General features: G+C 48.1%; 1 protein-coding gene and 1 non-coding gene across 2 annotated transcripts in view; one reads left to right on the top strand and one right to left on the bottom strand.

Annotated features, from left to right (window-relative positions):
- The window catches only part of PDPK1 (3-phosphoinositide dependent protein kinase 1), a 72600-nt gene that overhangs the window by 40103 nt on the left and 19997 nt on the right, over positions 1-12500 (top strand). Inside the window, exon 7 of the mRNA XM_060120636.1 lies at positions 9539-9614. Within this exon, the coding sequence (XP_059976619.1) occupies positions 9539-9614 (76 nt within the window). The remainder of the gene's footprint in view (positions 1-9538; positions 9615-12500) is intronic.
- On the bottom strand, positions 41-147 carry LOC132477203 (U6 spliceosomal RNA). Its single transcript, XR_009530223.1, has one exon. It is a non-coding gene; the product is annotated as a U6 spliceosomal RNA (small nuclear RNA).

Below are 12500 nucleotides of genomic sequence, written 5' to 3'. Positions count from 1 at the left end.
GTTGTGTTAGTTGCTGCTATATAACAAAGTAAATCAGCTAAAATATGTGGAACGCTTCATGAATTTGCGTGTCATTCTTGCGCAGGGGCCATGCTAATCTTCTCTGTATTGTTCCAATTTTGGTATATGTGCTGCCGAAGCGAGCACCTGCATTAGCTTTATAAACTTTTTTTTTTTTTTTTTGCTGTACGCGGGCCTCTCACTGCTGTGGCCTCTCCCGTCGCGGAGCACAGGCTCCGGACACACAGGCTCCGCGGCCATGGCTCGCGGGCCCAGCCGCTCCGCGGCATGTGGGATCTTCCGGGATCGGGGCACGAACCCGTGTCCCCTGCATCGGCAGGCGGACTCTCAACCACTGCGCCACCAGGGAAGCCCGCTTTATAAACTTTTGTACAGAGATGGTTTCCTCAAAACATCTTAAAGCTTCCAGAAGGGAAGTGTTGGTGGGAGCGAGGCCCAGGTTCCTTAGCTGTGCAGTGAGCATGTTTCGCCCTCCACCTCGTGAGAGACAGGCCGTCTGTCTTCACAGACCTCCGTCCCAGTGGGTGGCTCCTGGGAGCGGGGGAGCCCCACATCCCTCTCTTACTGCTGCCTGTCGGGTCCAGGGAGTGACCCCCGTGCAGTGAGGGTGGGTGGGCACATGGGTTGATGGGCCTTTCTGGCACAGAGGACTTAGGCCTTCTAACCTTGCACAGGGGTCCCACAGAGCTTTACACTGAGGGCAGCTTAATTACATGGAGTCAGCCCCTCATCTGTGGCCGTGTGCCTGGCCGTGGCCCTCTTTGCAAGAAGCTTGGGGAGTTCAGGGTGCCCTGGAGGTTGAGACTTGAGGTTTGTGTCTGGAGGCCTGTCCTGAATTGTGCAGGCCTTTCTGGTACAGTTGGGTGTGGAGGCTCCACTCACCACACACGGGGGTGCAGGCGGGGGCGGCAGGTGTGGGGACTGCTGGAGAGGGGATGCAGCGGGGAAGCCTCAGAACCAGCATCACTGTCACTGCACCTGTACCTGTGCAGTGGCCCTCTGTGGACCACCTTTGTCCAGACCCTCAGACCAGCATTGACCCCCATCCTGCTGTGCTGTGGGCTGGAGACCCTCTCACAGCCTCTGCCCTGCCGCCACTCTAGCACGTGCAGGGCCACCTGCCCCCCTATACTCCCACCACCAAGCATACCTCCCAGCCATCGAGAAGCGGTTACTCTGGTCTTTTCAGTATTGGTATTTGTTTAGTCATATCTGTGATGTATGGAGTGTTGTTGTTTTTACGCAAGAGTACCTGCTTTTTGTAAAAATTCAGACCATCCTTATGACCTGATTTCCACCATCATCGATTTGTTTTCCCTGTAAATATTTAATATTTATTACTAAATACAAAGCTTCTTTTTAAAAAACATAACCATAATACTATGCCATTTTTATACATTAAAAAATTAGCATTAATAGCTTAGTATCTTAAAATATTCAGTCCGTGTTAAGTTTCCATTCGCCATAATTCCACATCATAATTTTTTGGTTGTTGCTTACTTGAATCAGGTTTCAAATAAAATTCTCACATTCAGCTTAGCTAATTTTTCTCTTAAATTTCTGTTACTTATAGCTTCTTCTACATCTGTGTTTTTTCCCTTGCAGTCTGTTGAAGAAACCAGGTCATTTGTCTTACAGAGTTTCCCAGAGTTTGCTGATTGCATCTCTGTGGAGTCATGTAACATGCTCCTCTCCCCTCTGTATGTCTTGAAACTTGGGAGTTGGATGTGGCTGCTTGATCACATTCAGGTTCAGTCCTTTCACACCAGAGGCTGGTGTGTGTGGTGTGTTCTTCATTAGGAAGCATGTAGCATCCAGTCGTCTCTCCCTGTCAACAGCCCTTTATAGCCATGATGGCCTAGATCCATCAATTCATTAGAGAATGCAGAGTGATCATAGCCCAGCTCTTTCATTCTTGAGCCGGAATTCTTTTTTTTTTTAATTAAAAAAATTTTTTTTTAAATTATTTATTTATTGGCTGCGTTGAGTCTTCGTTAGTGCACATGGGCTTTCTCTAGTTGCAGCGAGTGGGGGCTACTCTCTGTTGCGGTGCGCGGGCTTCTCGTTGCGGAGCACAGGCTGTGGGGCGTGCGGGCTCTAGAGCGCAGGTTCAGTAGTTGTAGTGCATGGGCTTAGTTGCTCTGTGGCAGGCGGGATCTTCCCGGATCAGGGATTGAACCTGTGTCCCCTGCCTTGGCAGGCGGATTCTTTTTTTTTTTTTTTTTTTTTTTTTAATAAATTTTATTTATTTTATTTTTGGCTGCGTTAGGTCTTCGTTGCTGTGCGTGGGCTTTCTCTGGCTGCAGTGAGTGGGGGGGCCACTGTTTGTTGTGGTGCTGGGCTTCTCACTGCGGTGGCTTCTCGTTGCAGAGCACGGGCTCTAGGTGCACAGGCTTCAGTAGTTGTGGCTTGCGGGTTCTAGAGCACAGGCTCAGTAGTTGTGGCACATGGGCTTAGTTGCTCTGCGGCATGTGGGATCTTCCGGACCAGGGCTCGAACCCGTGTCCCCTGCATTGGCAGGTGGATTCTTAACCACTGCGCCACCAGGGGAAAATCCCTGGAATTCTTCTTTAAAGAGAAACTTCCCCTTAGCCACTATTTGTTTAACTAGTGATATTGATTGTGGAGGAAAAACAGGATAAATGCTTGCTTCATTCCCCTTTATTTGCAGCTTTTGGAAAGCATGAATTGGTTCACTGTCATCCTCCATCGATGACCAATTCATCAAAAACATTATTACCCCACCTCACAACATACACAAAAGTTAACTCAGACAGATCAGAGATCTGAATGTTGGAGCTAAAACTATTACACTCTTGGAAGAAATCATGGGAGTAAACATTCATGACCTTGGGTTAGACTCTGGTTTCTTGATACAATACCAGAAGTACAAGCAGCAGAACAAGTTTTAAAACTTTGGTGCTGTGAAACCATTAAGAAAGTGAAAAAGACAACCTATGGGGTTGAATCGGAAAAAAAATTTCAAATCATATATCTGATAAGAGGCTTGTATCCAAAATATATAAAGAACTCATAACAACAAAAAAATTTTTTTAATGGACAAAGGGTCTGAATAGACATTTTTCTAAAGAAGATAAGCAAATGGCTAATAAACACATGAAAAGATGCTCAATATCATTAGGGAAATGCAAATCAAGACCACACTGAGACACCACTCCACACCCACTAGGATGAGTAATCAGAAAGACATCCGATAAGAAGTATTAGCAAGGCTGTTGAGAGATCACAGCTCTTGTACTCTGCAGGTGGGACTGTCAAATGATGCAGCCGCTTTGGAAAAGTCTGGCAATTCCTCAGAAGGTTAAGCATAGTTACCTTATAATCAGCCATTCAGCTTCTAGGTATATATCCAAGAGAATTGAAAAACAAATGTTTACATGAAAAGTTGTACGCCAGTGTTCATAGCAGCTTTATTTGTAATAGCCAAGGAGTGGAAACAACTCAAGTGTCCCATCAACTGATGAATGGATAAACAGAGTGTGGTCTATCTGTATAGTGGAATATTATTCAGCCTTAAAAGGAATGAAGTTCTGATATAGGCTCCAGCATTGATGAACCTTGAAAACATTGTGCTAAGTGAAAGCCAGCTGGGATTAGGATAGGGATTTTGTTGAACGTCTAGATGAGTTTGGGGAGTATTGCTCTCTTAACAATCTTGTCTTCTGATCCTTCAACGTGGAATGTCTTTCTGTTTATTTATATCTTTTGTAATTTCTTTCAAAAATTTTTTGTACTTTTCAGTGTTATAAGCTTTGCACTTTTTTTTTTAATTTTCTTTTTGGCTGTAGTGGGTCTTCGTTGCTGTGCATGGGCTTTCTCTAGTTGCAGTGAGTGGGGATTACTCTTCGTTGCAGTGCATGGGCTTCTCATTGCGGTTGGCTTCTTTTGTTGCGGAGCTCGGGCTGTGGGGTGCGTGGGCTTCTGTAGTTGTGGCTTGCGGGCTTAGTTGCTCTGTGGCATGTGGGATCTTCCCGGACCAGGGATCGAACCTGTGTCCCCTGCATTGGCAGGCCAATTCTTAACCACTGTGCCACCAGGGAAGTCCCAGATTTGCACTTCTCTTGTTAAATTTATTCCTAAGTATTTTATTTTATTTTTGAGGCTATTGTAAATGTAATTGTTTTCTTAATTTTCAGATTGTTCATTGAGAGTATATAGAAATATAGTTGATTTTTTTTGGTACACTGATCTTACGTCCTGCAACCTGGATGGACTTGTTTATTAGTTGTAATAGTTTTTTAGTGACTTCCTCGGGACTTCTTATGTACAGATCATGTCATCTGTGATTAGAGATAGTTTAATTCTTCCTTTCCAGCCTGGATGCGTTTTGCTTCATTTTCTTGCCTAATTGCCCTGGCTAGAACCTCCCCATTGAATAGAAATGGAGAGCAGGCATCCTTGTCTTGTTCCTGACCTTAGGGGAAAAGCTTTGTCTTTGACCATTGAGTATGATGTTTGTTGTGGGTTTTTCATAGGTGCCTTTATCAGGTTGAGGAAGTTCCCTTTTTTTTTTTTTAAATTTATTCATTTTATTTATTTTTGGCTGCGTTGGGTCTTTGTTGCTGCGCGCAGGCTTTCTCTAGTTGTGGCGAGCGGGGGCTACTCTTTCTTTTTTTTTTTTGCGGTACGCGGGCCTCTCACTGTTGTGGCCTCTCCTGTTGCGGAGCACAGGCTCTGGACACGCAGGCTCAGCGGCCATGGCTCACGGGCCCAGCCGCTCCACGGCACGTGGGATCTTACTGGACCGGGGCACGAACCCGTGTCCCCCGCATCGGCAGGTGGACTCTCAACCACTGTGCCACCAGGGAAGCCCCGGGGGCTACTCTTCATTGCGGTGCGCGGGCTTCTCATTGCAGTGGCTTCTCTTGTTGCTCTAGGCACACGGGCTTCATTAGTTGTGACACGTGGGCTCAGTAGTTGTGGCACACAGGCTTAGTTGCTCTGCGGCATGTGGGATCTTCCTGGACCAGGGCTCGAACCCGTGTCCGCTGCATTGGCAGGCGGATTCTTAACCGCTGCGCCACCAGTTAAGCCCCGAGGAAGTTCCCTTCTGTTTCTAGTTTGTTTTATACTTCCCCATGAAGGAGTGTTGAATTTCTGTTAGATAGTTTTTCTGCATCTCTTGATCAAGATGGTCATGTGGTTTTTGTCCTTTATTCTAATGATGTGATGTAATATATTGATTGGTTTTTATGTGCTGAACCACCCTTGCATTCCTGAGATTAAATCCCACTTGGTCATGGTGCACACTCCTTTTTATGTGTTGTGGATTCAGTTTGCTTGTGTTCTGTCCAAGAGCTAATAAGCACATTTTGTGGAGTGTGTTTGCTGTGCTTCACATGTGGGTTCATGGATAAGACAACAGCGGTCTGCACTTTTGGCTTTGAAGAGAGTGTTCTGACCTCAGGAGCATGTCAGGTCCGTCCGTCCCCACTGGCATCTCACAGTCTGACCTGCAGATCTGTGGTGGCCAGAGTGGTCCTCAGCCCAGGGTGCTGGCCCGTTTATTTGAACCACTTTGAGGGTGGAGGTAACAACCCAGCCCAAACCCTTCTTTACCCTGACCTTTTGGCCTCCTGTTGAGTGGGTCAGTGGCCTAAAGGAGGCAGCCTAAGCCAACAGTGGCTTGTGGGCCTTGATTTTCCAATAGCTGGAGAATTTTGACCTCTGACTAATCTCTGAGTTTACAGGGGGAGGTAACTAGATTATCTCTGTGGCTTTCTAATGCATTCTCAGGCTCTTACCCTGGTGTCACAGATAGAAGTCTGCCATTTGTGAAGTGGGAGAGGAGAAAATTACTTGCTTTCACTAACCCTTTGGTGAAATCGAGCATCTCCTTCAGTTATGAAGGTAGGCAACAAACATCTGTGTCATTAGAAATCACAGATGTTTTCATGTCCTGTCACAGTCGTCACAGATTCTTGATCTATTGTTTATGCTCATCGCTACTTCAGAATTACTCTATTAATAGACCTGCTGCCAGATCTTGTTGGTGCATTAATTTTAAAAAAACACATTAGTATATTGCATATTTATTACTTTAATATTTTGATACTTTCATTATGTATAGTCTTATAGATATTATTTTATGTCTTTAGAACATCATTCTGAGGATAGTTATTCTTTTCCACACTCCAGAGAATTCATTCATCTCTAGACTAGTGAAAGAGCTCCTTTCTAAGGGGGTGACTCTGTATCCCCAGGGACTTGGGAGTCCCTTTAAGAAGGTGGACATAGGCTCCTGGGGAAGAGGAAGCAGCAGGTGTTGTGGGGGACAAGCAGACGCAGGCCCAGAAAGCTTACAGCAGCAGCAGCAGCAGCACACAGTCCTAATACCGTCACGATTCGCTCTTTAAAGCCCAGCCATGCGGTGTGTGTGTGTCTCCCGTCCACTTTGTTTTGTGCATAATGTAGCTATTTAAAAGCACAGATACCTCTGCATACTGTGTGATGGCCTGAATTATTTAATTATGTGTAATACATATCTTTCCATATAAAAATATATTTCTAGAACTTTTAAATAATAGCACTTAAAAATATAAATCACGGAAGTAATGCACAATTATTATGAAGAACAGAAACACTGAACAGGTGAAGTATCGAGTTGAAGCCTGGCCCCCGAAGGATTGTGTCATGGCCCTGCCATCTGTGCTGGCTCCGTCCTGGAGGATCAGGTGCCAGAAATGAATTGCTGGGTCGGAGAGCAAGCCTGTCCTGTATGGCTTTTGATGTTTTTTGGAAAATTGCTCCCCCAAAGTCACAGCATTTCACATTCCCACCAGTAGCACTGTGAGGTTTTCCTCTTCAAATCCTTGCCAGTACTGTGCATTTTCCTTCTTTTTTATCTTTGCTGATTTGATAGGCTATTGTATTCATTAACATTTCTTTGATTCATTGTAAGGTTGAATGGTTTCACTTGGTTTTAGCTCTTGATTTGTTTCCTTCCTCTGTTGAATCACTTCAGTGTTCTCGGCTGTCAGGGTCCTGGAAGGATGCAAATGTGGCTGAGAAGTCTCTACAGGAGAGTAGCTGACCTAGGGGACCAGTTACAGACAGCAGGGCCCAAGGAAGCTGGACTTCCGCAGCGGGATAGAGAGCCCCTCGGCCCTGGGAGGGCAGGTGGGAGGGACCAGCACCTGAGGCGGGGGGCCTCTGTGGTGGGAGAGAGCTGTGGCCTGGGGGTTGGCCAGGAGGAATAATCTCCATCTCTCTCCTGTCTCCCACTGGGGGTTCCTGCTGGCTCCAGGGCACAGAGAAGTACAGAGACCGCATCTGGGAACACATGGGGAAGATGCAGCATGTCAGCCTTGTCTGTGTTTTTTAGGCATCTGCCTTTGGGGGCTGTTGGACCCACAATTAGGAAGTCTGCCGTATGGGGAGCCTTGCTGGCTTCCCACCCCAGGGATGGCAGATGGGGAGCCGATGGCCACCACGGCCAGTGAGCCTGCCTCACAGCAGACCATTGCATGCTGAATTGGTGTGGCCATGGGCCCTGGGTTTCTTTTGCATTTTAATTCTGGTGTTGTGTTGTTTATAGCCATACACTGTAAAGAATACAGCTGTAGACAGACAAAGCATATGTCTGTCGTGTTTTACTGCAGGTGGCTGTACCCTGTCAAGTTATTTCTGAGTCAGGCCTAAGTTGAGGTGCCCAGTACAGAGCCTTCAGTCAGTGCAGGAAGAGAAGGGTACTTTCCCCACACTGGAGCACTTTGTGTAGCAGGGTGGTTGACTTTGAGAAGGAAAGACGAAAAAGAAGGAAGTTTCAGCCATCCTCCCTTCCCCAGCTCTCCCTCCTCTAGAACATCCCAGAACTGAGTGAGTTGCTCCTGCTGTGTTTAGAGCCGGGTCTTTGGAGGGAAGGTGCTCATGTCTGGGCAGAGTGCTGTCCCAAGGAGGCCACCCAGGGCTTCACAGCCAAGCCGCTGGGGGAGTTTAGGGTTGGAGAATTCTTGGCTTTGGGGCTGTCTGGTGCCCTGCAGGATACTTAGCTGTATCCCTGGCTTCTACCCACTAGGTGACAGCAGCCCCTTCCTGCCCCCATTGTGGCAGCGAGAGATGTCTCCAGGCATTACCAGATGTCCCGGGGGCCCACTTGTCCACAGCTGAGACAGTGGGGCCAACAGGCAGGCCCCTTCACCGGGGGTCTGTTAACAGTTTTTAGTGTTGCCTGATTTCAGAAGTGATCCTGAAGGGCCAGAGACCTCTCAGTGGTAGGTATATTGGTGTAATGTTTTACCCAGTACACTTTCTAAGTTAGTTCAGGAAAATTTGTCCACGGAGACAAGTAATTTCTAGCCCAGATTATTAAAGATGTTGAGGAAAGGGACAGCTTGATCTGTAGAAGGTCAGGCTAGGTGAAAGGGTCTTGTTTGTCTGGAGCACAGTGGTGTTGAGCTGTGGTGTTGTGTCCTGCACGTGCCCCGGGTTGCCGTGCAGGGACCTGGTAGTGGGAAAGGCGGTCTGAGCAGGACCAGAGCCTCGCTGGCAGCCGTTCAAAGCAGGTTACCGAGTCTGGTTATGCAGCGCAATCATGGAAGGTCGTGGGAGGCAGTTGGGTGCCAGTGCCATGGGTGTCCCCAGTGAATCAATCAGTGGAGGTGACCCAGCACTTCACGTGCTCCTTAGAGAAGTGATTTGTCCTCAGATGGTGGGCGGCTCTCACACGGGAATCCCCAATCCTGTGTCCTCTGGTCGTGGGCAAGGCTGAAAGCAGCTGTTCTGTCCCCGATGCCAGAGGGTGCTCCGCGGGGGATACCTCTGGATTGGCACCGGGCGGTGGGGGGTGGGCAGGCTGGCTTGTGCCCACAGTGCTGCTCTGTCAGGGCTGCCTGGCCACTGATGAGCCCCTGAGGACCTACTAGGGTGACGTGGGTGTCATGCCTCCTTGCGGCAGTGATGGGTGGGTCCAGCAGCCAGACCCCACAAGTCTGCAGTTGAACTTGGCACAATCCAGTACTGGAGGTGGCAGACTGTTGCAAAGGGTCTCTGGCCGTGACGCCCGAGTCTTATTCCTCTCGTAGTCCCTAACCTGCCTGAGCTGTTTTTTATGAGGAGAGGGTATCCCTGCCCTGCGTGCAGCCTGCGGGAGATCCAGTCCTTTCCACATTCTGTGTGTGTCCGGGGCTGTTTTAGGCACCAGAGGTCCAGCTGTGAACAGACAAGGCCCCTGTCCTCAAGATGCTCCCAGCTGACAGCACGCTGGGCGAGGGCCACTCAGGTGTGTTGGCGAAAGGCAGGGAGGGGTCCAGGAGGTGCTGCCCTGGCAGTCAGGGCTGGTGTTGCTGAGCAGGCGACCTTGAAGCCAGCCCTCGAAGGGGCGGGTCCAAGAAGGGGGTGTGATGGGAGGGCCCCTGACAAGTCCTGTTCTTGGGAGTGTACAGTCTGATCTCAGGTGACGGTGGCTTCCCGAGAGATGAACACCGACTGTGCAGCGTCCACTGTGGAAAATGCTCTGTCTCAGCATGAACTTTACCCTTTTCCCTCTTCTCATCAGCCAGGGCCAACTCGTTTGTAGGAACAGCCCAGTATGTTTCTCCAGAGCTGCTCACAGAGAAATCGGCCTGTAAAAGGTAACCTGTTTTCATCTGATCCATAATTCTCTTTTCTCTAAAGTAGTTGGTATTTTTTTCAGGTGAAATTAATAGTTAAGAGAGTGCCTTTCATGGCCTTTACATAGCCAAGCCTACTTTGGAAGAAGTTAGCCTTTTGTCTTTTAACCAGCATCTTTCCTTTGATAACCTGTGTGCTACTTTGTTACTACTTATGCTTCCTGGGGTGGTTGTTGCTTTTATGCTTCGAGATTTGATCTTGTTCCTTCAGGAACAACTAAACAACTAACTGTTCAGTGGGGAGTACTGTGGCCGGCAGGTCTGTATTAGTGACTCGAGGCTTCCTGCTGTGTCCCAGAGCCCCGGGACCATTGGTGCCACAGTGCCGCCTCCGGCTCAGGCACCCTGGCTGTGGCAGCAGCTGCAGGTTAACTGTTCAGTGTAACGTGCTCTGCAGAGTGCAGGACAGGCCCAGAAGGCAGCGTCTGTGGGAGAGGACAGGACTGGGCCAGTTTCCCAGCAGGGGCCCAACCAGCACTACAGGGGGCAGGCCCAGTGGTGGCCACAGGATTGAGGGCCTTGGTGGAGTCCTCAGTTGTGAAAATGAGAAGTGCAGGGGGTGGGATATTGTGTTCACAAGAGTGGAGGTCCAGAGAGTGGAGAGGGTCAGTGGCAGGGCAGTTGGGCAGTGGAGGTACAGCAGGTGGGGGTGCCGATGGCTAGGAGCTGGGAGAAGTCTGGGGTGCTGTCTTGGGTAGACACGAGGCAGGTAGAAGACGGAGAGGCGGCAGTAGAACCTAGGCTTTCAGAGTTTGGGGATGACAAGTTCTGTGCTTGAAGCTTTTCTTTGGATTCTTCCTGCCCTGGGCCAGACACTCAACCCACTGGGACCATCGCTGGAGCTGACAGAGGCCCACACGGTCAGTGTTGTGCACTGGCAGGCTGCAAGGGGCCGCCTTCCTAAAGTGACAAGCGACTGCCAGGGCAGCAGAGGAGTGATGGTTCTGGGCACAGCAGCTCTGTGTTTCTGAGCCTGACGGCTTTTTAAAACCTCTTTAGGGGGTGGAGCCACAGGGCACAAACATGACAGTTGGAAGGATATTCAGAAAAATTAAGCTTGGGCATCTTAGCAGTTGCTGGGCTCTTTGGGCTTTTTTTGTTTTTGTTTTGCTTTTTGTTTTCTACTCTTATTGAACCAACAGACTTTGAGCTCTCACTGTGGGCCAGATGCTGTTGTAGGTCAGGGCTTCCCAGCTGGGACAGTTCTGCCTGCCAGGGGACATCTGGCCATGTCTAGACACAGTTTTGGTGTCACAACTTGGCGGGGATGGGGAGGGAATGGGTGGAGCCAAGGGTGCTGCCCAACATCCTGCAGTGTAGAAATGGCCCCCCAGCGAGGATGAGGGGTCCCAGATGCCCACAGGGCCCAGGCTGAGAGACCCTCCTCCAGGTGGTGGGTGCACTGGGCCAGATTCTCCAAGTGTGTGTCACTGCTGCCTAAGAACTAGCTTTTCCTCAAGTTGGGGTTTACTTTCAGGAAGAGGGATTCCTTTCATACTAATGGAGGAAGGTCTCCAGGCTCTACTGAGTGAGAGAAGGAAGACACAGAGTGGCCACCCAGAGTCACTTGTCTGTGCATTTAAACCTCAAGAAGGATATACAAGCCATGGATAACTGGTTATCTGTGGTGGCGGTAAGGGTTAGGGCTGTGAGCGAGACCTCACTGGGTGCCTTTTTATGCTTTTAATTTTTAAAGTCATGTGATACTTATTTTAAAAATAGTTAAGAATTTTTTTCCTGATTCTAAAAATAATACTTATTCATTATAAAGAATTCTTAGAAAATATGGAGAATAAAAAAAAAAAAAAAAAAAGTAGAGAGTTTCCCAGTGGTCTAGGGGTTAGGATTCGGCGCTTTCACTGCTGAGGCCCAGGTTCAGTTCCTGGTGGGGAGCTGAGATCCCACAGTCCGGTTGGCCAAAATAAAACAAACAAACAATAAAAGCCAAAAAAACACTCATAGTCTCCAACCCACTTGTAGTCACAGATAATGATTTGGTATGTGTTTCTTTCCAGCTACTTTTTTCTGTGTGTTTTAAATGTGTTTACATAATTTTTATACAACTGGAATCATACTGAATAACCAGTTTTGAATCCTGCTCCCTTTGATTATATGATGAACATTTCCCCATATCACTAACATTATTGGCAGAAATCTTTTAACAGCTGTGTGATTTTCCAACATATGAATTCATTGTAGTTCATTGAGCTTTTCCTTTACTGTTAAAGACGTTGAAGTAGTTTTCATATATTGGGCACAGCCTGGTGTGCCTCTACGTGCGGCATGCCCTGCGCTGGGGAAGAAGAAGGGCCCTCCTGCCTGTTCAGCTGGAGAGTCTGCCAGGGATGCCCCACGTTCCTCTTTGAATTTCAAGAAGTAGAGTCACTTGGTTTAACTGAGCATTTAAAAAATCATCGGTGCATACTGCTTTCCAGAAATGTTACACTGGCTTCCCCCTTTAGTTGTCATTGTATTAAAAAACATTTTAAATGGCAAGATACCTGTGGAAAGTTAGCCCAGAAGCCGTTCTGCTGGCAGTCCCACTCCCTGGAGATGACCTGTGAAAGCAGCAGAGGCAGCCCCACCCCACAGCCCTGCCCCTCCTCTCTGGCCACTGCCACATGGAAAGGCCGATATTTTTCTGTTGGCGTTTTTCTCTTGTAGCTCCCCATTTTAACTACACTAAACAGCAGAGAAAACCAAGTATAAGAACTAGTTACTGAGTAGAATGTACGTTCATTTTTAACATGCCCTTCACTCCATCTGTGTGTTATGACTCAGATTTCTGACCTGTGGCATTTTTCACCCACGTCAAGTGCTTCGTCTACCCCGGGCCAATGGTGCTGT

Source organism: Mesoplodon densirostris, chromosome 16, assembly GCF_025265405.1.
Source record: "Mesoplodon densirostris isolate mMesDen1 chromosome 16, mMesDen1 primary haplotype, whole genome shotgun sequence".
Taxonomy (NCBI): domain Eukaryota; kingdom Metazoa; phylum Chordata; class Mammalia; order Artiodactyla; family Ziphiidae; genus Mesoplodon; species Mesoplodon densirostris.
The sequence above is the reverse complement of the archived record's forward strand: the minus strand, read 5'-3'. Positions and strand labels throughout refer to the sequence as shown.